This window comes from Candoia aspera, chromosome 4 (genome assembly GCF_035149785.1).
Source record: "Candoia aspera isolate rCanAsp1 chromosome 4, rCanAsp1.hap2, whole genome shotgun sequence".
NCBI lineage: Eukaryota > Metazoa > Chordata > Lepidosauria > Squamata > Boidae > Candoia > Candoia aspera.
Window position 1 is genome coordinate 24,416,265 of NC_086156.1, and position 24,499 is coordinate 24,440,763.

Below are 24,499 nucleotides of genomic sequence, written 5' to 3' on the forward strand. Positions count from 1 at the left end.
AATGTTAATATAATTCAATATTCTTAACAGGACAGCTAAAAAAAACCAAGCCATTACCATGAGCAAGACGAGTGCTCTGGACTGCTTCAGGACTGTTCTTATGTTCTGGAGCAAGGGGAACGCCCATTATATGATCAAGATCATCTAGCAGAATGACAGATGGTTGTCTCCACGCTGCCTCTAGGAAGGCTTCTTCCAGGGTCTTCCGTATATTTTCTAATCTTTTCCCTGGAACATGATGTATTGTCAGACATAGAAGGAAAATGGAGCAGCTTCCAATCCAGTGCAGTCAGTTATCATTAAGTGTCCTTATGTAACCCTGTTATATCAGGAAGTCTTAACAATACCCACTTACCAACATCCACCCACCCATAAGGCAAGATATGAACATTAAACTATCACTTGGACAGGAGACCTGAACTCTAATTCTGGTTGAAACCATATGGTTTAATACATTTAACTCTTAAGAATTGTTAGGTTGAACAAAAGCACTAACAAAATCTTTGTATGCTGGCAGTGTATACTATGCATATTGGAAACGATACGAAAAAGGAAAACGCGCCCATACCTCTTAAAGCTTTACAGTCAATCACTTCCAAGTGAGCATCAAATTTATCAAATGCCTCTTTGCAAATGGCCTTTGCTAAGGTTGATTTGCCACTTCCCTGTAAAAGAAATTTGGGCTGAAACTTTACTTCATATTGAAAATAATGGAAACCAGTGTCTTAGTTATAATTACCAATTTTCTCTAAGGAAATACATATAGGATAAAAGTAATCAAATAGTTTCATAAAAACTAATAAAATGAGTAAGTTCAGAAACCTATAATCCCTTCAGACACCCCACTGTGCCACCAGCAAAATATCTACTTGATTAAGCAATGGCAGTGTTCTACTCAAGTGCCTTGTGTTATTACATGTCATTTCAGCCTCTTTTAATCTATCCTCCCACACTCTGTACCATTGCCCTAATGTGTTAATGACTATAACCACTCAGTTCACAGCCACTTAAACCACTGGCAGTTAGCCAAGCCTGGGCGAACCTTGATCCAAAGAGATTTCAGAGTGCTTTGTGTGGGATTCTCCATTAAGACCGGAGCAGCTATCTGACCAGCTAAGCTACAACTTATTTGACCTTATAATTTCTTACTACTTGCCATTTCCTCATCTGAAGCAACCAGCAGCTGTTTTGTGGACTGAGAAGATCTTCCTTTACATTTCTATGTACTGCAAATACAAACCACTCATGTTCCCTATGCCACAATAAAACTTATTCTGGTTGCTAAGAAAACTTTGGAATGATATGAGTTTAATGACATTTCAGATCCATTAGAATAGGCAGGGTCTATATAATTCGGGGTGTACAAGCTCTGTCATCATCTATATATTTACCACCGGTTTCATGGTTCTAGAAGAGATTCTAAATGTTTACATATTTTCCCCCTACCCTTGCTTGACACATATAGAAGCCTGCATAATACTAATGCAGAAAAGGAATATCTTTGTCATATGTTGATATTTAAGACAATTGAAGTCCTCACCAATGCAAGTCACAGAACTGCATAAAATACTCATTCAGAAGAAGCAAATTAAAACAATTTCATGACTGCCTGGTATATAAAAAGACTAGTGACAAAAATCAAAATGTCCTGCATGCTAAAAGGGAAAGAAAAAGTCCATTACCTTTGCTCCAGTAATCAGGATACCCCCACTGCATAATCCAGCAGATATGGGAGCTAGTTTTTGAGACAGGGGATGTATCAAGAGGCTACGTGATATGTGCTTCAAAGATGATAATCCAATGTTATCCACTCCTCTGCAAAGAACAAAATTGAGAATTAAATTTCCTCTCACCTTAATCAAGTTACATATCAAATAAAAGCCTAGTGTTTTCAAAATACTCCATGAAGCAGCCCAAAGGACAAATAGGCAATTTCTTCACTTATTTCTACCCACTGTTATGGTAACTTCACAACACAGTTAAAAGTGTAGAACTCATTACATAAATTCTTCATCTATGTAAAGAAATATTGCTGCCCCTCAATATAGAGAATTCAGAGAAAGTGTGTCAATCCTGTATTTGTATATATTACTGCATACAAACCTGATTTGCATATAACATACTGCTGCTTACTACTTATCTAATTTCTGACACACAACAGTAAAGCCACATATGCACTTACATTTTAATAAAACAGGACTGCAGACCTGATAACAACTATTATTTTTTTCACTTAAGATCCTACTGAAAGTTAAGATGGTGAATATGATACACAGTGAATATTAAAAATCCATCTATTTATCATTCATTTCTTTCCTTTGTGTTGTTATTAAAGTGGCTCACCCTAAGCACTTTAGATTGAACGATGGCAAAGGCTGTTCACAAGAAGACTGGGAGCTACTACCATTGGATACTGGGGGCACAGGATGTAACAAAACCTGCAGAAAGAACATATTGTTAGAGGTGGAAAAAGTGATAAAGGAGAAGCCACATTTACACTGATGTAAGTCCTATTAAATTCAATAAGGCTTATTTCTGATTAGTCAAGTAATATCCCAGAGAACACATAATGACATACACTCTACTTAAAAGATAACAAAAGATAGCTATTAAGCAACCCCAGAAGCATGTAGCGTAACACAAGAACAGGCAACATATTCTGTAGTCAGGCATATTTTCTATAATAATAATAACAACAACAACAAGTTTTTCGAAGTTAATGAGGAACTGTGATCAGTGATATCAAAATAACACAGAGTGGGCAGGACCATTTGGGGGGCTCATTATTTGGGGGAGCCTATAAAAATGGAAGCATATTTGCTGTAAGAAAAAGTGGCTACTTATGGGAGGTGTTAAGGGTGAAATATTAAGCTCTACAAGACTTAACACACACTTTACCACAGTTTGCCCAGGGTAATGATTTTGTTTCTTGACTAATTTGACAGATGTGCTTAAATAATAACATGTATGCACTTAACAGATGCACTTAAATAACAGGTACTTAAATAATTATGTGTATACTTCAAATTACAATACTACATTCAAAATAATTTTCACATTTCCTTATATTTCAACACTGCAACTCTTCAGTTTCACACCATCATATTTTAGCTGCTACTAAATACAGAACCCTGGAGGTCAGAAATGAGCAAATTCAAATAGATTAGATAAGATAAGAGCTTGTTTTGCAAAGAGGAGGTAATTTCAGAATTCTTTTCTAACATTACAATGCATCATAAAATTCTAAAAAGTGAAATTTAATATCATCAGAATTTTTCTTATTGCTTATGCTAAGATAAAATCAAGTAAGCCAGATACAAACAATAACCTTAAAAAGTAAAATGGCATTAATAATTTAAGCTATTGAGTATATGAAATAAGTTATATTTACTTGTATATTTGCCTTCTGCAGCAAGCTAGGGCTCAAGATGAAAGTATTTTTGGCTTTCTCTTCTTCAGTGTCAGAAGTGACTATTCTGAGGACAAAGTCTTCCAAACCTTCCAAAATATAATGAGCATTAACTTGCTTGTTATTCAGTACGAAATATGGCATATTTTAACTTCGTAAATCTAGTTGATACAACAATGAGTTACATTGTGTACATCATTATTTTTAGCTAATTGCTGTTTCATTAATTAAGAAATGACCAATTTTAAAGGACTAAACAGAGCAGAGGATAAGTGTCATGAGTACTGATGGTGAGCAGGAGGGGGCCCCCATCCAGGGTGGAAAACGCATGCGTAGTACTGAGGAATTAAGCAGCCATTCAAAGAGACACAGATCAGGCCCGCCTTAGCTTTTGGGGTTTATATGTCTGGGTTTTTCCCACGCTTCTTCAGTTTGTTAGGATTCTGTTTTATGTAGCAGTAATAAACACTAGAGACCTACTCCTCGTCTCAGCGTGATTTCTGACTGTTAGAACAATACGGACCTTTACAGTTAGCTCAGATTGGATGTGTTACAATCAAATAAGTATAACATTACCTGTTTCCTTTACAATATTGGAACCTTCTTTATAAATTATCAAAAATGATTATGGTAACAGACAATTAATTATTAATCTAATATATTAGATGTAAATAAACTAACTGAAATCCAATTGTAAATGGCTAAATCTTTTTAAATTGATGTTCATGATTAAAAAAAACCATAACATGCAGTAATCACAACTGTAGCTGAGCTTTGCTTACCAAAATTAAGAGCTAATTGTATGTAACTTGTTTCTGCTGTTATCAAGGGGAGCCTAATGTAATCCTCTAGCCACAAATTAAATGCATTTTTAATGTCTTCTTCACTGATGCCTTTATTCTAAAATGAAAAAGGATGAGGATTGTTAGTTCAGTAAACTCTTTCTAACAAAAAAAAAAGATTTTTACCAGAAGCTTTTTTCATTGTTATCCATTACCAATAATCACAACACTATTGGTAACAACGGTTACCAATAATCACAACACTATCCACAAGATGACCTCATTTTTCTTATCTTCTAAGGAAATGTGATGTCTTTTGGAAAAAAAGAATATAAATTTGGTAGGATTCACCTTTTATACAAAATGACCATTTGGGGCATATTGGCATTATGTTTCTATCAACACCGAGCAAGACCTCTACCAATCCAAGCTTCCCAGGAATTTTTTTATTCCAAATGCTTGTTTTGGAAACTAAGGGATACAAAACACTCTGATTTTTGCCAGTGTACCAAATGCAATGTGGATCCAAGAACTGGTATGTGATAAATGGACATTGATTTAGTAGCTTTAAACAAGTGGATGTGGCTCAGTATTGTATGGAAATACTGTCTAAAAAATGAAATACAGCATGTAAACAGAACTAAACATACTGCTAACAAAACTGTTTAACTGAAAATTTGGGAGCACAGTTATACTGGCAGAATTCCTGTCAAGTTCCTTTTAAGTAAAAGTCAATATAACCCTCTTTGCCCCACTAGAAAACTGTTAGTAAGAATTGGAGAAATGTGGGCAACTTGTGAGATGGATCATGGAGGGTGACAGCAAGGAACAGATAACAGCTGATTTGGCACTAGAAAGCCACTTTTATGAGCAGCTTTCTGTGTCCATGAAGCACCTGTGGAATGTAATCCATTCATTTACATCTGTTCATTAAATCTTAGGCTTACATATAATAATATCCAAATATTCATTTGACAAAACTTTCAAAAAAACTATTTGTTAGAAAGTTATGATTTTTAGGGAGATTTAAGTCATGCTCCATTTCAGAGTATACCAAAGTGATGGTTCATAATTAAGATATTATTTCTGAATAATTTGAGATTGAATGTGCCAGAAGTTGGTAGAAAAATATAATTACCAATGAAATAATGTTTGAACTGAGAAAAAAATGTCAGACATTAATAGAAAAATATAATTGCAGGTAGTAACGGTAAAGGTTTCCCTTGACATTAAGTCCAGTCGTGTCTGACTCTAGGGGGCAGTGCTCATCTCCGTTTCAAAGCCAAAGAGCTGGCGTTTGTCCGTAGACACTTCCGTGGTCATGTGGCCAGCAATGCCGTTACCTGCCCGCCAAAGCGGTACCTATTAATCTACTCACATTTGCATGTTTTTGAACTGCTAGGTTGGCAGGAGCTCGGACTAGCAATGGGAGCTCACCCCATCACGCGGATTCGAACCGCCGACCTTCAGCGGCACTGAATGAATAGTACCTATGCCCGGTCCCTGAAGTTACGACTGTTGCAGTGCCCCTGCGGTCACATGATTAAAAATCGGGTGCTTGGCAGCCTGCCCACACTTATGACTGCAGGGGCATGTCAACTCCCCCCACCTGCCTATCTCCCCCCATCTCTGCCCTTTTGGCCACTCTGCAGAGTGGCATTCCTTGGTGGCGGTGGCCCAGGGCTCTCAGCCAGTTGCTGCCACCCCTGGGCCTCTACTTCAGCCCCAGTGCTGCCGCCACCACTGCTGAGGAGTGCTGTCTCAAGCCCCATGCTGTGGCCGGCCACCACAGCGCCACAGCATAAAGCCCCAGCTGTCCCCACCGCCCTGCTCTCCGCCAGCCCTGCTGCACCCAGCTGACCTCCACCACCTTCTTCCTCCCACTGCTGACAAGGCGCACCTGGCACGGCCTTATGCAAGGCAGCTGCTGGCTGCACTAGGCCTTCTTCCCGGGGCCACATGCACCCATCTTTAAATGCTTCGAAGGTTTCTGAGGCCTTCCAAAACCTTGTGAGAAGGCCGTGCACGCTGTTCTCCAAATCATGTGTGCCCTTCTCGTGATGTTTGGAAGGTTTACGCAGTGGCAGTTGGGTGGCTGGCCGTGAAATGGGGCTTGAGGCAGCACTTGACGGTGGTGCCAGGGCTGAAGGAGAGGCCCAGGGGCGGTGGCAGCTGGCTGAGTTTGCGGAAGGCCCCAGACCTCTGCTTCAGCCCCAATGCCACCAGTGCCACCACCACTGCTGAGGTGTGCCACTGTGCAGGGCAGCCAAAACGGCAGAGATGGGGAGGAGATAGGCAGGTGGGGGGAGTTCAAGAGGAGTCAGAGGAGGCAGTCCCTTACCTTTCCAAGGATTGGGGCTGGAAGGAACCAAGCCAGGAATGGTTTGGATTGGGGTGGGTCCTCATCTAATGACCAGTGGGGTTTGGTTAACATGGCAACGCAGACTGCCAGGTTTTCTGTTGCTAAGTGATGCAGTCACATGACATTGTGTTTTACAACTGCACTGCTTAGCAATGGAAATTCCTGTCCCAATTCCTGTCATAACCCAAGGACTACTTGTACATATTAAACAATGTTTTAAGAGTAAGCTGTATCAAAACATGAAACTCAAAATCTGTAAGTAGACCATAAGATACTGGAAGCCGTTTATCAAGTAATTAGGCCAAACTCACTAACGTGCGTTCGGGCTGTAGTCTAAGAGAGGTTGGGATTTTAGGATCTGAACTGACTGATGTGATTCTGACAGCAGCATGCATTTCTATACGTAGCCTCTTTCTCAACCCTTCAGGTATCTGAAATATAAAATAAAAATCACAAACAGATCCTTCTCTAATATAGAAAAACCTTTATCTTTCATAAGATATAGTCACTGATATAGCACTGAGATTTGTGTAAGTTAAGAGCAACTTAAGATTTCAAAGCTATTTAATTGCAGTTAAAATGTTAGTAGCTTTCTTAACGCTCTCAAGAAAAAAGGATTCCTTGAATTGTATCTGTCACCATCACTATGGCAATAATATTAACTTGTAACTATTTTTGCAGCTGGAAACTTTGCCTAAGTGAAGAAAAGCAAATGAATACTAAAAAAAACAAAACCAATTTCTATTTTACTACTTTAATTCATTTTAAGAACTTGCTTTAGGAAGGGACATAAATATTTCAAATAAATAAAGCAATCGTAATTAGTATTTTTAAATTGGAGTTATCTGAATTATTTTGTTTAAAGCTGGATTAGGATATAACGCTTACTGAAGACAAAAGAACTATGCTAAGTATTACAGTTTGGAGATTGCTGCCCAGTACTGATCCTAAGTACATTTTTTTTCTGAATAAGTACTAATATTAGTACAGCTTATTCCTAGGTAAAATGTTTTAACACTGCAATATTAATCAGTAAACAACACAACAAAAATTGATTTAAAATCTTAAATGAGTCTAATGCAATGGCTCAGAAATTTGACTAACCCAAACTCTTCCAACATGCAGTTGCTCCACGCTGTTATTGAACATTATGGCATCCTTTAGATCCTCAAATCCATTCCATATTATTTGTACAATAGAAAACTCATTGGATTCTTGACTCTTACTAGAAGTGAATTCCTTTTGGTCTTCTGTATTAGCCACTTGTTTCTCTTTCTTTGATGTTAGATTATACTTTAACTCTTGAATCTGCTGTCTTGGAGAAAGTAGTTTACTAATTTTCCCATAAGAAACTTGAATATTAGCTTCTATAACAGGGAATGCTTGATTCCAGGGAGAAACACAGATAGCGCTGTATTTCTGAAAGGTACATGTTTCCACTGTATTTTTCATGCTGGGAAGCTGTTTCTGACATACTCTGAAAACAGAATCCATCTGAATCAAATTTAACAGACGATTTTTAGCAGCATTCAGTTCATCAGTAGGCTCCTGTTTCTTTTCAGAATTATAAAAAAAAATGTTCCTAAGTAAATTCCAAATGTTTGGCAGAACATTTGCACTCAGTGATCCCTTTGTGTTTGGCTTATGCTGCTGAAATTGCATATTTAAATGTGTTCCTTTGGAGCATGGTTCCTCAGTTCTTTCCCTTGGTTTTAATTCAGTTTCAGGAACACCATCCTGAGCAATGTAATCTTTCAGGGAAGACAACATGGTGGAACTTCCTTCACACTGACGTAACTTAGGACATATAAGAAGCTCTGTGCGAGCTTCAAGTCTTCCATAAAGAGCTGGAGGTTTTAGTGTAACTAGAGTAAAAGGGGATATATTAATATACATGCCAACTTTACAATTATCTAATTCTGATGAAGTCTTGCATAGCCACTTACCAATCTGGATATAGATACAAGTATGTTGCTCAACCCACACTGGAAAGACAGCTTGTGGAAATACTATTCGAATTTGATCAAGAAGATGCCTTTCTAGTGACAATGCATGCAGCTCCTATAATCATTTTACAGAAGGTTAAAAAAAAATCAATCCTGCCTGAGCATTGTAACAAAATGAATGCACAAAACTGGCTTTAGCACATAAAACCTCATATTTAGTTAATGTACGACAGAGAAGATGAAAAAATTAGAAGGTCATGGAGAAAGGACATTCTGCTGTCTTGAAAGCATGTCAAAAAACTATATATTTTTATTACCAGTATTTCCCAATCATCTGCTGAAATTGGTTCCACTTCTACTTGCTGACAGGACAAAACTTGAGAACAGGGTTCAAGGAATACCTGGTAGACAAGAATTCTCATTAAAATACTTTCAATATTTACACACTCAGAACAGCGAAAATAATTATCTTCTAAATGAGAAAAGAAAATATGACATAAGAATCACATGGTTGCTGATCGGTACTAGCAACATACATTTTTACCATTTCATTAGTATATTTGCTCCCTCTGGAAACCTAAAAGCTATTTAGGCATCCTTAAATCCTAAATCCTTTATTCAGTCCTAGACAGTAACAAAAACTAACAGCTTGAGAAAAATGTTAAACAACTTTTATTTGTTCACCCATTGATCAACCCACTGAATCCTAAGCAACAATATTCTAATATTGCAAGGGAATAAGTCATGCACTGAAAATAATTCAACATACTGATTTATGTCTAGATTGTGCACTGCATGTATCTTTCAAACATATTCTTTTGTCACAAATATCCTTGTGCACAGCTGTAGTTGCATAGCCGTCTCTGCATATCCCTTAAGAAATGTACTTGACTTACATGTGTTCTGCAGGTGCGAAGCAAATAAATGAATAAACTGAAAATGTATAGAAAAAATCATTTCCAAAGTTAGCTTTTTCATTTCAAATATGTTTGCCTTGATCTCAGTATTTTATAAAGTATAACTTGTGGCAATTTGATAATTCAGTAAGTCAGATTTTGAAACCAATAACTATGATATATATCACATATATTAACTTCCTATCCTACTCTAAGTATACAAATAGAAGACTGCATTTCAAACCTGTTGTCCATCTTTGATGCCAAGTTTTTCTGCTAATTGTCTGTTTATTTCAACAATGTTTTCCTCTGTTTGACGATGTCTGATTTCCATCCAACCCAAGAATACAGGCTGATTCCCCCATGAAGCTTTCACAATTTGATCCTATGAATTTCATAGAAAACACATTTGTATTAAACAAACATTAAATGGGGGTATTTCATGTAAGTGGACAAGTATGCACATATAGACCAGAAAAAAACCCAACTTCTCGAAGTTAGTTGTTATGTATTGAGATACTGCTGATATTTATTTTATAGAAGAGAATATCTGTAGCTCAGAGTTGAACTGTAGAGTCCTTGGTGCCCTCTGAGCTTGGTTGTTTGCTTGCAGAGGTTTCATTACCCAACTAGGTAACATCATCAGTGCTGGTGAGTGTGGGGTTTACTCCCTGTTTATATGCAGTAGCTTGCCCTGCCAGTGTTGGTGGGGGTGTGGTTTTCTCCTTGGTAGTTCCTTGATTAGAGTATTCTGCTTGATTGTTTGTCTGGTGTTAATCCCTGCTTATCTGGGTGTAGGCTGCTGGAGAGGATTTTTTGTTTCCTTCTTAGTTTTCATATTGTCTGTTTTGAATGGTGTGTAAATGTGGTTTATCTCTATGTGTCTATTGATGGCTGATTTGTCTGAATGCCAAGCTTCCAGGAATTCCCTAGCGTTTTTGGATTTAGCTTGGTCTAGGATGGTCACATTTTCCCAGTTGAAACTATGGTTGAGTCTGTCCATGAGTTGTGATATTAAGAAATTTTCGTCATGTCTTCTGACTCCTAGTTGGTGTTCGTGGATGTGTTCTGCTAGTTTTCTGTCTGTCTGTCCTACATAGTGGCTGCTATAGTCCTTACCCTGCATGTTGTACATGACTTTTTTTCTTCTTCTTCTTGGGCTACTGGGTCTTTTGGTTTACTTAAGATGTTTTGGAGCACTTTAGTTACTAACGTGCCTACTTAACAGGATTACAGAAATCCTGTTTAAAACATTGGCTTAAGCAAAAAATGAAGATAATATACCAAGTTTCAAACCATGAAGACACATTGGAAATATAATGGGGGACCCAGAATGCAGCTCTTAAAATTTCTGACTGAATGTTTTCCAGCTGTCTGAAATTTTTATATTGTAAATACAGACCTTGGATCCATACAGCATTTGGCTGATAGTTTTAAAAAATTGTTAAAGGAATTGGTAGGTTATTGCTAGAGAGCCATTTGGTATAGTGGTTAAGGCACCAGGCTAGAAACTGGGAGACCGCGATTTCTAGTCCCACCTTAGTCACAAAGCCAGTTGGGGGACCTTGGGCCAGTCACTCTCTCTCAGCCCTAGGAAGGAGGCAATGGCAAACCACTTCTGAAAAACCTTGCCAAGAAAACTGCAGGGATTTGTCCAGGCAGTTGCCAGGAGTCAACACTGACTTGAAGGCACCAAAAAAAAAAAAAAATTGCTAAGCCTGATAAAAACGGGAAGATGGGACTTTCTTCAGGAGCTATTAAAGATGGACTTTATTTGCTTTCTCCCAATGGCATAGAGCTGAAAAATAATCCCAAGGTACTGGAAGGACGTAACTTGTTCCAGTACATTCCCTAGAGCAACTTTAACAACAGAGAGAACGGCCACAATGATGGCATGTAAAAGCACAGATATAAGGCACATTGCTCACTTTGGGAGATGAAACTTCATTTAATTTTCAAATTGCTTGCACAAGAAAGTTTACAAACATGTTGAAAAAAGAAGAGGCAAATGATGCAACCTTATAGAGGGAGAAAAAATGATGTTTGTTAGTAACTGCTGCAAAGAAGATTGGAAGTCGCTTCTTTATATATATTTTCTTTTTTCCTTTACCTGCACTACATTTCACACCTTTTTATCTTTTACCTCATATTGTTTACCTTTTATTTTTATGTAAATCTTCATAAAACTTATAATTAAAAAAAAGAAAAAAGAAGAGGCAAAATACACCTTTGCTTGACCCCTTTTTGAATGAGGTTTTGGTAACCTTGGCTGTCATACCTGACCTGTACCCCATTATCATTGTAAAGTAGTTTAATTGGAAGCAATAATCAATGAGGCAGGGAGAATGTTTTAATCTCTACCAGTCTATCTCTAGGGACTGAATCAAATGCTTATTTGAGATCCAAAAGCACCATGTACTCTGTTCCCAGGGAAGTCCTAGTATACTTCTCCATCACTTATTATAATATATTGGTCCAATATTGATTTTTCTTCTCTTAACCATGATTGTTCCTTAGGCACATTACTATCCTTTTCTAAACAGTTTAGCAACAACCTTAAGTCAGCTGATCAGGCAATGATGACATAGATGAGATCCATCTACCTTTTAAAAGGTGAATACAGTGACAGAACTGTCAGGAATTCACCCAGTATATTGCTCTAGAAGCTTAGCAAGCAATCAGGAAGCTATCAGAAGGAAAGCCAAGGATGAAGCTAACATAGATACAGTACATTGCTTTTATTGCAGCTGCAAGAAGCTGAAACAATGAAGATGTAGAATTCATTATTATTATTATTATTATTATTATTATTATTATTATTTTATCCTGCCTTTCTAAAATATAACTCAAGGCAGCAAACATACCTAATACTCCCTCCTCCTCCTATTTTCCTCACAACAACAACACTGTGGGGGTGGGTTGGGCTAAGAGTGACTGGCCTAAAGTCACCAATCAAGCAATTAAGCCCTCTTTATAATATACCCATGGTTTAAATTTTACATATTATTTTCCTGTTCTTATGAGCTAATGGAATTCATGCTGCTCATTTCTCAGCCTTGGATATGGAGGACAGCTGCACATTTTTCAGTCTTGGAAGCAGAAGCAGCTATATCACCTTTTGTTAAAAGTTCTGGTTTCAGGCTCTTTAATTTTGGCTTTGGCAGTTCAGCCTTTACAAGACCAGCTCCAATCCTCAGGATCTGAAAGGAGCAGCCTTTTGGAAGGCCTAAAAGACCGGGCTCTTCCTACAAGCTTTGGGCTAGGATGGGGTTGAGTCAGGGGGTCAATAGTTTGGGTGGCCTGGAGTTTGTTAATTTCAGCTGTAGCTCTTCGTTTCAAGAAAATCTACGAAGTGAATACAGAACACAGCCGCCGCAATAATTATTACACTGCACTAAGATACCATCCCGTTAATATTACCCTGTGTTTTTCAAAATTATGATAGAAAACTAAATTTTAACAGTGTTTGCCACAATGAGGAAAAGAATCCACAGGCATTAGGAAAAAAAACATAAAGTATGCTATAACAGATTTAAAATTCCTATTCCTTTACTAGCTGTGGGAATCTGAAGAATAATTTCAGATTACTCTCAGTGCTGCAGTGCTTGAAAAATAGAGCATAGAAGCACCACTTCCCACTTCATGAAATTCCATGTCCTACACAAGTAATCCCCAGTGGGTGGCAGCACCTACTCTTGGCAGATTTCGAAAACAAAAAGCTCAGAAAGACCAGGTTAATACTTAGATGAAACTCAAAGGAATATTCACAGAAAAAGGCAATCACAAATAACTTCTGTAGAGTTGCCAAGAAACCTTCACAGGTACAGCTATAAATCCCCTTTTCAGCTCGAGCGAGTAATTGCTTTTACTTAGCATAGCTAATGAAGGGTGTAAGTTCCACAGGGTTCAGTTCTCTCTCTGCTCCTTTTTAATATTTACATGAAACCACTGGGTGAGATCATCCGTCACCATGGGATGAGGTATCATCAATATGCTGATGATACTCAATTGTATATCTCCATCCCAGGTGAGGTCACTCATGCCCTTGTTAACTCCCATATAGACTACTGCAATGCGCTCTACGTGGGACTACCTTGAAGAGTATCTGGAAGCTACAGCTGGTCCAGAATGCAGCCACACAGGCTATCTTTGGTGCCCCTAAAATAACACCTTTACTGCACGAGTTGCATTGGGTACTGGTCTGCTTCTGGGTCCAATTCAAGGTGTTGGTTGTCACCTTTAAAGCTGAACATGGCACAGGGCCAGGCTACCTGAGGGACTGCCTCTTCCCCGTTACATCAACCCGTCCCACACGATCATGCAGAGAGGGCATGCTACGGACCCCGTCGATAAAAGAATTCCATCTGGCAGGGTCCAGGAGGCAGGCCTTCTCTGCAGTAGCTCAGGCCCTCTGGAACATCTTGCCCCCGGAGGTGAGGCTAGCCCCATTGCTCCTGGCCTTTCAGAGGAACTTGAAGACCTGGCTCTGCCACCTGGCCTGGGGCGGGGAGGGGAGTCATCATGTTCAGGGATGGCTAGTGCCCTAGAGTGCTCACCACATACAAGGACTGAGTTATTTCTGCCATTTGGATTTTATTTTTATCTATATTGTTTACTTTTAACTGTTTTTTAGATATTGTATTCTTATACGTGGTGATTTTATTGTATGTTTATTTTATTGATTATTGTTGGTAAGAGGAGATGGGCGGTGGGTGACAAATCTGATAAAAAATAAACAAGTAAGTAAGTAAGTTGGGCTTTTTATACTATCTGGAGCCCGGCAAGAGTCCCCTTCCATGGTTCCAAGCTGTTGACAACCCCATACTTCCATACCCCATCACTGTTACCACAGAAACATGTTACCAAGAAAACTGTTGTAACTGTGAATGGGCACTCGAATCTCAGCAAACAGGGGACATGGAGCGACTTGAAAAAAAGCGCGATCCCGGACTAGAGGTTGGGCAGCGGCCTTCCCCAGCTCCTGTACCTGCTGCAGACGGAGATAGGAAACCAGCCCAGGCGGCAAGTGCAGAAAGCAGTCCTTGACGCCGCTCAGCGAGGCGCTCGCCGCGGCTCCTCCGAATCCTCCCGCCCCCCACATAACCGCCGCGCTCTCCGGCCATCCACGGCCTGGTACCGGAATCAGCCACCTTAGAGACCAGCCATAGCAAGTCGCGGCTCCTGACCGTCATCGGACTGGCGAAACTATTTTTCCGGCTTCGATGCCCCCGGCCCTCTTTGCGGCAGCCTACGGTCATTGGAGGGCCACCCGCCTTCCCTTGCTGTGATTGGATAGAGTGCTACGGCTCCGCCTCGTTCCCCCGCCGGATTCAATCTTCACCGGTTTCTTTCCGCCCTTCCTATGAGCGGCCATCGGTGCTTGAGCGGGGAGGAGTTGGGTGACGGGTTGAAGACGCGACAGAGGCTACGGAAGTGGGGAAGATGGCAGCGGTTGATACAGCTGAGAGCGGTCGCGAGAGCGAGGTTGGTGGCGTCTGTCAGCACCACGCGCAGCAAACGATATGCGCCTCGCGCGCTAGGTATCGTGAAGGGCGCAGGCCACGAGCAGTGAAGGTAAAAGTTGTGTCACGTTATCGACTTCGTCTTTTCAAATCCGCTGTGACGCTTTCATAGAAATACTTTGCTGAGATCTCTGTAGGAAGCCTACAAGCCGAATAAAAGTAGATCTGCCCTTCCCCTCCTCTCCTTTTTGTTTAAATACACGCGGCAGCTATACAGGAAACGGCTGGTATGACTGTTGTGGAGACCTTGGTGCTCTCTGAGCCTTGTTTTCATCTTGCAGACGTTTCATTGCCAGACTAGGCAACATCTTCAGTGGGACTGTTCCCTGATAAGGCATTTGTCAATTTGCTCCCTTTTAAAGCATAATGGATAATTGCTGGAATTACTACAGGTGTTAGATCCTTCTTGTATAGATGAGCCGCTTGCCAGTTTACTGGCACAAGTAAGGAGCAGTAGTATTTTGAGTGGCTGAAGTGTGTCTCTGGTTTTACAACTTTAATGTCCAGCAGCGCTTCATGTCGTTGTGAAGCTTCTATTTTCTGTTGATCTCCCAGAAAACTTGAACAATAATTTCCAATGCCATGACCAGGCTTTAAGCCATGATTGTTATTGGTCTGATAAGAACACTCAGTTTCTCTTGAATAACAGTTTTTGAAGTATCCAGAGTAGTAGCTAAGTTTGCACAACTGCTATTTCTACCAGGAGGTTAACAATTTAGAACCCTTGCTATAATACAGTTAATACTGATATCTTGGTCCTTCCTATACTGTATGTAAGACTAAGCAATGTTTTAATTTCTGACCATAGTTGTACTATTTTACCCACTATCTATGGTGTTTTTTCCACTGACTTTTTAAATTTTATTTTACCTTATATTATTTTCCTTTTTCCTTTTAATTTTTTGCTCTGTTTTTACTCTGAAACTTGCATTGTTACTTTTATTTGGTCTCAGAGCATTCAGAAAGTTTAATCTATCAAAAATATGATTGCTTGGATTCATTCAACAGGCTAAGCCAAAACCAAACAAGCCATATTGCAGGTTAGTACCATGGATGAATTTGATCATTAATGCTAAAATACAGAACTTCTAAGGCATTCCTTTATACTGCATTACTGTAAACAGTTAGTTTCAAAATAGAATGGCTCACTTACATTCTTAAGAAAGTTTAACAAGCAAGTATTTTAGACTGATATCTTTATTCCATAATTAATATTAAAGTGGCTTTGTTTTTCAGGTTTATACTGTCAATTTAGAGTCTCGATATTTGTTAATTCAAGGTGTTCCTGCATTGGGGGTTATGAAGGAACTAATTGAACTATTTGCATTATATGGTACCATCGAGGAATATAATCCACTAGATAGCTATCCAGCGGAAGATTTTACAGAAGTGTACCTGATCAAGTTTTTAAAAATACAGAGTGCAAGGTATGGATTGATTGATTGATCAAATTTATGCGCTGCCCATCTCACTATATAAGTGACTCTGAGCGGCTTACAAGTAAAAAAGAAGAGCGTAAAAATCCTTACAAAAAAAAATACAAAGTTAAAAAAACGGAGAGCGTCCTGAAGCCACCAACCACCCCTAGGCTGTGTACCACTACTGTATCCCCATGCTAGTTGGCAGAGCCAGCTCTTCACGCTCTTCCGGAACACCAGAAGAAGGGGGAGGCAACCTCACCTCAGGGGGCAAGATATTCCAAAGGGCGGGGGCAATGGCAGAAAAGGCTCTCCTCCTAGATCCTGCCAGTTGAAATTCTTTAGCCAACGGGGTCCATAACATGCCCTCCTTGCTGGACTTAGTAGGATGGGATGAGACAGTTCATCAGGTAATCTGAGCCCATACCATGAACGGCTTTAAAGATTAAATTAAATTAAAAAGATTGCTTTTGTTACCCTACTTGTTTAATACTGAAACTTCTTTTATATGTTAGTTTTATGTAGACCACAAAAGTTATCTTTATAATGTCAAAACTGAAGTCACTGGTTTAAGGAGATCTTAACTTCAACAAGATTGAGGAGTCTTTAACATTGAGGATCACCTTTCTTTTAGGGTAGCCAAAAGAAAACTGGATGAGCGGAATTTCTTTGGCAGTTTGCTACATGTATGCTATGCTCCAGAATTTGAGAGCGTACAAGAGACCAGAGACAAACTAAGAGACAGACGAAAATATATAGCAAAAGCAACCAATGCCAAAGGTTTGTGGCTTTAACTATTTTGAATCAGTAAAAGGCAAGAGCAAACCACTTTTGTATAATTTCCAGAAAAACCCAACATTAATTTGTCAGTGAAGTCAAGCTCAACTCAAGGAAGACTTAATCTTTGAAAAGTTACATTTTCTTTGTTTTTACATTCTCATCAACAATCCCTCTTGTGTTATTTAAATCCAAATAGTTTGGCATGGAAAAATAAAAGGATGGGAGCAAACAAAGAATACTGTCTGAGTATCTACAGGATTTACTTTGAACTAAATTTAGCTAATTTTCCTTTTTTCCCTTAATTCATGTGTTTAATTTCTTTTGCTTATTATTCCATACTACATTTTTGCACTCTACATAACAATGCTCACCCCAAAAGAAAACAAAATGATGGATATTTATGTAATTTATTACAATAATAATGCCAATTCTTTGAAGATGCATATAAAATCATCACACCAAAAGCATAGCAGAACAAAGCTGGCTTGGAGTGAATTTTTCTGTAACTGTTAGTTAAATACATTAAAACTATTTTTCTCACTGCTCAGTCAAATCCTGCTCTCTGCTTCCTACCATGGTAAATTGTGAACAAAATTAAAGTTCACTTCAAAAATGCCTTTGTTTACTATGCGCTAACATAACACATTATTTTCTTGTGTTTTAAGAGCAATCACTGGAGACAAAACAGGATTCTAGTATACATTCTTCAAAGAACATGCAGTTAGATCATGGATCATGGACATCTGAGACAGCCATTAGCAAATGGAATCCAGCAACATATACAGAGGACCCCTGTCAATCATCCTGTTGTACATTATCACTGAAACATGTTATATCACCATCAGAACAGCATTTTCAGAGTATGTTAGTAGCACCTCGCTATACTGGTGACTGTGCTACAACATCTGCATGCTTTAGCCAAAGGACAAGAATGGGTCAGAGGCCACAGCAAAGAGTACCTAACACATTGGCTTGTTGGAACCTAGAAAGAAAGGTTCCATCTGATGACGGGCTTGGAAGATTCATGCCCCGAACTACTCAACTGCAGGAACGGAAGAGGAGAAGAGATGAAGACAACAAACTTGCCCTTTTGGGAAGAGAGACTAATGGTGAAGAAATCATTATTGGTCCCAGGCTACCAGAAATACCTAAAATAGACATGGGTGATGATTCACTGAACAACTCAGCAAACTTAATTCGTAATAGACTAAAGAAGGTGGGCTAATAAATTCTCATTCAATGCTGTGAAAATATGTAGTTCTAATATAAAATAGAATTTGCATGTACTAATTATTCTTCAGCAGCTTAATGTCTCCTATTCCATTACGGATACATATAATGTACTAACTTTAGATTCTTTTTTCCAAACTAGACTGCTCCAGTTCAGACTTCAAGCTCACCTGAAGAATTATCAGTGAAAAATCAAACAAAACCAGTAATAAAGCAGAGGCGGCGAATATAAATATTTCTGCTTACATCTTATGTTTATATTTGACTCATAACAGGTAGGGCTCTGGCTGTTTCTAGAGCAAAGAAATATGGCTTGATTTGTTAACATGAAACTGTTTTGGGGAATTTAAAGTTATTGTTCATTATGTTGAAATTTGTTAATGGCTATGAATGTTATCTCCTTATTTCTTGTACTCCCAGTGATATACTATGGTGCAACACACTGGGTCTATCAGGCTATATTACATCATGACCATTTCGCTCATACAGTATATTTTACTTGCAGATCTACAAATCAGGAGCATCTTGGAAAGCTTGTGATTCAAAGGACATCCTGCACTGTAAAGGAAATATTATAAAAAAAATTTAAAGGCATCTATAACAGACTTACATCCAAAGAACAATGCCTACACATTTGGAAATGCCTAATGAAATACTGAGTTTAGGTCCAGTCCCCCACTTTAAGTAGCAAATTTTAAGAGTCAGTTTGATGTAGTGGTTAAGGTGCTGCCCTAGAAACCAGGAGACTCTGAGTTCTAGGCATCCCTTAGACATGAAAGCCAGCTGGGAGACTTTGTTTGGGCCAGTCACTCTCTGTCAGCCCAACCCACCTCACAGGGTTGTTGTTGTGGGGAAAATAGGAGGCGGGAGTATTAGGTATGTTTGCCTCCCTGTATTATATATAAAAAGGCGAAATAAAAATATTATAATAATGATATACCATAATTTATTTAGATGATTTGCCAGATTTCTGCTTTTTGAGAAATAAAACCTCAAGGTCTCCCTGACTACATAAAACTAGTTACATCATTCTTTGGATCTTTATTGTACATCTCCTATATTTTCTTTTCATATAAAGTTCTGTCCCGTTATCAGATGATATATAAACATAAAAGACATTCCAATGTTTTCATTTTAAAACACACTAGTTTACAGAAATGCATGTAGCTAGACAGTCTGTACAACAACTAGACAGCAATACATCCCCAGGAAAATATTTCTTTATTGCAGTAATTGAGAAATTCCCTCACATCCAATACAGCAAGAAGAGATTTATTTTAAAAGTTCTTACTCTGTTAAGTTATCACATTAGTATCTGATGATGTGGCTTTCCAGAAGACTCCAAAAACTATATGAATGATTGAAATGGCCAACTTTACAATAATTTTATGTTTCCACAAGAGCGCTGAAAATACGTGGGAGTGTTTCATAGGCTCTTCTATAATAGTTCATCTCCTACTCCTGCCCCCAGAAACTTGTCTGCCCCATTGCCCTATTCTTGGTGAATCTTTAGGATGACATTCTCTTTAACAGTAAATTATCTGGGGAAAATTAAGTCTTCCTTTCAGATAAAAAAGCATTTAACTGTTCAATACGTATTTATATATTTGAACCTGTTCAACTAGTAACTCCATGAACTCTGATATAGGGGCCAGTTTTAAATGATAGATTTGTTCATATTGTTCAGAAAAGTGGAATATGGTCTGTTCCAAAAAGTTAGAAAAAACAAATACTTTGGCTAAAACAAATCCAGATCTTTTGGTTAAATTAGCCAGAAGTGGGATGCATAATAATTTAGGTTCAGGTTTGGGAAGTGTAATCTACAGATAAAGAAAAAGCATATCTTCTTAGTCCTGGGCTAAAGTTATTTTAGATCAAGGAAAAGACTTTAGTTAAAGCATGCTGAAATACAATTGGCTTGCTTATTAATCAGCCTTGAAAGTCTCTCATATGTATAATGTATAATGATTTTGGTTAGACTCATTCAATGACCACTCAAAAGAGCTCCACTTTAATAAGTTCAGTTTTGTATTTAGAACAGTTCAAATCTAGAGTAGGAATACAATTTTATTGCATCTGATCAGTTTGACTTTTTTATAATAGTTACTAATATATTAATTGGAAGTGCTATGAGTAATATACTCTATGATTATATTTAATAAGTTAAGGGACATGTTTTAGGCCTGCTGTTTATTCCTTGTGGCTCTGTATTTTGTATAGGCTACATAAATACCTTCATATCAGGTAAACATGGTCCAAATGCTTCTAAGAGGAGATTTTCATCTCTTACTGCCTTTTCAAAATCCACAAAAGAGACTTTGCCATCATGGTCATAGTCCTATGAAAGAAGATGTTTTAACCAATATAACTGCTGTATTTAGACTATAGCTGTCCTAACAACCAGGAAACACACTGAGACAAGGAACTGGTCTCTAATATTTATTGCTAGTACTTAACAGGAATCCTAACAAACTGAAGAAGCGTGGGGAAAACCCAGACATATAACCCCCAAGGGTTAAGGCGGTCCCGATCTGTGTCTCTTTGAATGGCTGAACAATTCATCAGTGCTACGCATGCGCTTGACAGTCTGGATGGGAGCCCCCTGCTCGCCATCCTTACTCATGACATCAGCCTTATACATAATTATTTGGAACCAAACAGAATTGGAATTACACGCATGGTATTTTTTTGTTGGCATGCCAGTAAAATTTAATATAATTGCTACTGTACACATTTATTTACTTACTTAAAAAAAGCATTGTCCTGCTATTATTCCAGTCTCTGATTTGGCACTACCAATTAACGTAATAGATCCCCAAGATTATCTGTTCAGTTACTCTTGGATTGATTTCATTTCCGCTTTTTTTTTTTCAGTCCACTAAATGTGTGAACCAAGCCCAAGTGGGTTAATTGGGTAAACCATTAGCATAATTTAAACCTGAGAAGTTACATTTTTAAATCTATTATACTTGCCATTTTCTTCAGTGTTATTTCTACTAAATCTTTAATTCCTTCATCGGGATCTTCTTCTGATGGCTGTTTTAACAGACTGTTCTTCAGCATATGAAACATTTCCTCTCGTGAAATATATCCATCTCCATTCAGGTCATAAACTTCAAAGCAGTCTTTAGAAGGGATAACTGCATTAGCTGCATGCATGTCAAAGAAAATGCTTTCCAGATAATTGAGGATAACTTAATAGTTACTAAATTATCGTTAAGGAAAGGAGGTCCAAGTATTTTGTAATAAATATATACTGTATATACTGCATATATACAATATATATGACTATATAGACTGTACAATATACTGTACTTTTATAATGTATTTCGCAGGAAATTTGCCCTAAATTTCAGATTGACATGAAAACTGACTTTTACTAGAAAAATCTTACATTTCATTTTTTCTTCCAGAGTCCCCCGAAGAAATATTGATAAGCCTTCTACCCATTCTGTTACACCGACACAGCTGTCATTGTCTTTGTCAAAAGCACGGAACACTGAAATAAAAATAAAGATTGTTGTAAAGTTTTATTTTAGAATTGGCATTTGCATTAAAATGGTATATATATTTTCAGTGTGTACCATTACATTACATATGCCTGCGTATGTAGGTACAACTAAGGCTGGTAGCCTAGCCTGCATCTTCTCTATCTTATGGAAAAGCACTACGTGAATGCCTTGATTGACAAAAGCCTTGATGGGCGGTCAATATCTTTGAGCCCATCTAATGATGACCACGGCATAAGGAAAATTGTGAATTTGAACATAAGAGGTAAAGAGCATGAATTAACAAATGAAATGAAAGAAAGAATAGGTGTCTGTGAAACTAAGAGAAAGAGGAAGGCTGTAATAGCTTCAAATTAAGGTAGTCTGATCTTGTGGAATGGAGTTGATGAACATTTATTATTCATTGCCATCATTTGTATGCTGCCTCTATCTGAGACTTGACAACACAGTAAAAGTAATGAAACAGGAACCCCCAAATACAGTAATCCCCAAAGTCATAACATCACATCATAAAATCTCATAATAAATATATTTCAACCATCAGACAGCTCAGGCCAGTCCTAAAACCAGACATCCCCCGGGTAACTCCTCCAGTGGCTCCGCAAAAGAGGACTATGTTTATACTCTCTTGTTTGAATCAAAGTTTTTGAAATGATGTGGAGGTCTACTATTCAAATCTCATTGAATCTAATCAAGTTCCTGGAAAATTTAAAAAAGTAATTCTGGTTTCACCCAAAATATTGAAGTAATTTCTTAACTTCGTAAACATAGCTTTTTTGTGTGCTATGTTGTCCCTCCTTTTTTTAAAGCAAAACAGGGTTGAACATGGTGAGTGCTTAGATGGGAGACCACCAGAAAATACCAGGGCTGTAGGGAAGACTGGGAAGTTGAAAAATATCCCAGAAGAAAGAAGTCAATGGCAAGTCACTTCCACATCGCCACATGGAAGTCTCAAGGAGTCACGCTCAACTCCAAGGAGGCTTTATTTTTTACACCATATATTGCCCAATACAGTGTACATAAGAGTCGGACACAACTGTGCAGGTGAAACCTTTACCTTTTACTTTAGGTATGTTGACTAGTGTTCAAAGTTAGTTTATATATCTAAAGCTGAAGCATTTCCATATCTTTATTAAAATTACAATCTGCACTTCTAGCTCTGAGTGAATATGAATAGAATTGTACTACAAATACTTTACTAGAGCTACTGCTATTTGTTACATATTGATATTATTTGGGGACACTGAAAAGGCCAAATGATTCAGTAATGCAAAGACTACAATAATCAAATAATATCAACAATTACTCATCAACAGAATTCATTATGCAGGAATATTGCTTAAGATTTATTAATTATGAATAATGAACCATATAAGTAAAATCGGAACAATTTGGACTTCCCTGTGATTTTCAAACTTTATCAATTACCTGACATAGAAATGCTTTCAAAACTGCTATCTGAAATAACTTTTCATGGCGATCTTAAAACTTTTTATAAATATCTTAAAATACAGTAATGTATAAGCATTCATTTAATCTCACCCCTGTCCATAATCATGTCATCTGTCATTCCAAATGTGACATGTAGAATATTGCGAAATGAGTTGCGATCTAAACCAACAACAGCATGTCGGTCGCTGGGTTCCACATCCAAGTTGTTGAAAAGCTTTATGAGACATTCCACTTCAAATCTATTAACTACAAAAGGAAACAGTTATGACAACAATGAAGATTTATCCTATTTGTTCAGCATCGAATGCAAATTTGAATATGCATCTCCCTGAGCCTTGTTTGATAGACTCTATAGTTGCCATTCTCAACTCGGTTACTCCGCTGACTAGGAATTCTGGGAGTTGTAGTTTCAGCCTCTCTGGGTGGGAAGCCCGATCTTAACCAATCTAGGTAACAATATAAGAGCAATTGGCACGAATTCACTCATCGATTAATGAATTCAAGAGCAGCTGGGTTTGAAGAGGTGCAGAAGGAGAAAGCAGCCCCATTTTCACTCACAGTGTTTAGCAGATTTGCACAGCGATTCGGTAAGCTTCTGCAGCTTCTTTCTGTTCATTTTGAGCTTCCTGGCTCCCGCTGATCCCGGTCGTCACAAGCCACGCGGTTCCCATGGCAACAGTAGAGGGAATGTGGCTGCCCGGCCCGGATGTAAGAAGGTCAAAGGCGTCGATAGGCTGGACCGGCAAGTTCCGGCACGTTTTTCATTCCTCCTCGCGGCAAGTCAAAGCTCGGATTTGGGTCTGAACGGGATCGCCCTATTGGTTTTGCGCGAGGAGGGACGCCAGACAGAACAAACGGGAGAGGTGGGAAATGGGGTGGGCAGCAAAAACACCCACACGACCCAAATCCCCTGGCTGGAGTTTTGCGGAGTTTCGAGGCAAAGGCGTTTTTCGCATCGATTTGGAAGCGAACATAAGCTGGAGATTTTTTTTTTAAGTGGCTATAATTAAACAGGAAGGAGTTTCATCACTGTTGTTGCAATATTTTAGCTGACCTCCAGGAAGAATCTTGGTTATTTGGCTTTTCCCATGTTCCTCAAAAGGACTCTCCTGGAACTGCTCTGTAACAAAGACGTTTCCCTAAAATTTCCCTGGAGTCCAGCTGAACTCTTGTCCTTGTTTCCTTGGTAATAT

The 24,499-nt window shown here is 38.4% G+C and overlaps 4 protein-coding genes across 6 annotated transcripts in view; 1 reads left to right on the forward strand and 3 right to left on the reverse strand.

Annotated features, from left to right (window-relative positions):
* Window positions 1-14,577, reverse strand: part of PEX1 (peroxisomal biogenesis factor 1) — a 37,346-nt gene extending 22,769 nt beyond the window's left edge. The window contains exons 1-12 of one of the 2 annotated variants that reach the window (XM_063303630.1): window positions 14,383-14,572; window positions 9,640-9,780; window positions 8,817-8,900; window positions 8,500-8,614; window positions 7,658-8,418; window positions 6,865-6,984; window positions 4,192-4,309; window positions 3,392-3,498; window positions 2,344-2,438; window positions 1,683-1,815; window positions 569-665; window positions 58-228 (exon numbers count right to left, since the gene is read on the reverse strand). In XM_063303630.1, coding sequence (XP_063159700.1) covers window positions 58-228; window positions 569-665; window positions 1,683-1,815; window positions 2,344-2,438; window positions 3,392-3,498; window positions 4,192-4,309; window positions 6,865-6,984; window positions 7,658-8,418; window positions 8,500-8,614; window positions 8,817-8,900; window positions 9,640-9,780; window positions 14,383-14,496 — 2,056 coding nt within the window. In that variant the 5' untranslated portion in view covers window positions 14,497-14,572. Of the gene's footprint in view, window positions 1-57; window positions 229-568; window positions 666-1,682; window positions 1,816-2,343; window positions 2,439-3,391; window positions 3,499-4,191; window positions 4,310-6,864; window positions 6,985-7,657; window positions 8,419-8,499; window positions 8,615-8,816; window positions 8,901-9,639; window positions 9,781-14,382 lie in introns of both variants that reach the window. The other variant, XM_063303631.1, reaches the window with a different exon arrangement.
* Window positions 1-24,499, reverse strand: part of HEPACAM2 (HEPACAM family member 2) — a 268,902-nt gene that overhangs the window by 14,643 nt on the left and 229,760 nt on the right. The gene's annotated exons all lie outside the window — the stretch shown is intronic.
* Window positions 14,823-18,593, forward strand: RBM48 (RNA binding motif protein 48). 2 transcript variants are annotated; one of them, XM_063303623.1, is made up of 5 exons: window positions 14,823-14,969; window positions 16,154-16,344; window positions 16,970-17,115; window positions 17,781-18,336; window positions 18,490-18,593. In XM_063303623.1, exons 1-5 carry the CDS (start codon window positions 14,838-14,840, stop codon window positions 18,575-18,577), a joined length of 1,113 nt encoding a protein of 370 aa, XP_063159693.1. In that variant the 5' UTR covers window positions 14,823-14,837; the 3' UTR covers window positions 18,578-18,593. The 2 variants fall into 2 exon arrangements, with proteins under 2 accessions (XP_063159693.1, XP_063159694.1); XM_063303624.1 differs by having other exon boundaries at window positions 14,846-14,969; window positions 16,197-16,344.
* On the reverse strand, window positions 18,853-23,922 carry CLXN (calaxin). Its single transcript, XM_063302023.1, has 6 exons — window positions 23,865-23,922; window positions 23,397-23,552; window positions 21,740-21,844; window positions 21,319-21,470; window positions 20,579-20,683; window positions 18,853-18,903 (listed from the first exon to the last, which is right to left on the reverse strand). The coding sequence occupies exons 1-6, from the start codon at window positions 23,920-23,922 to the stop codon at window positions 18,853-18,855; spliced, it is 627 nt and encodes a 208-aa protein (XP_063158093.1).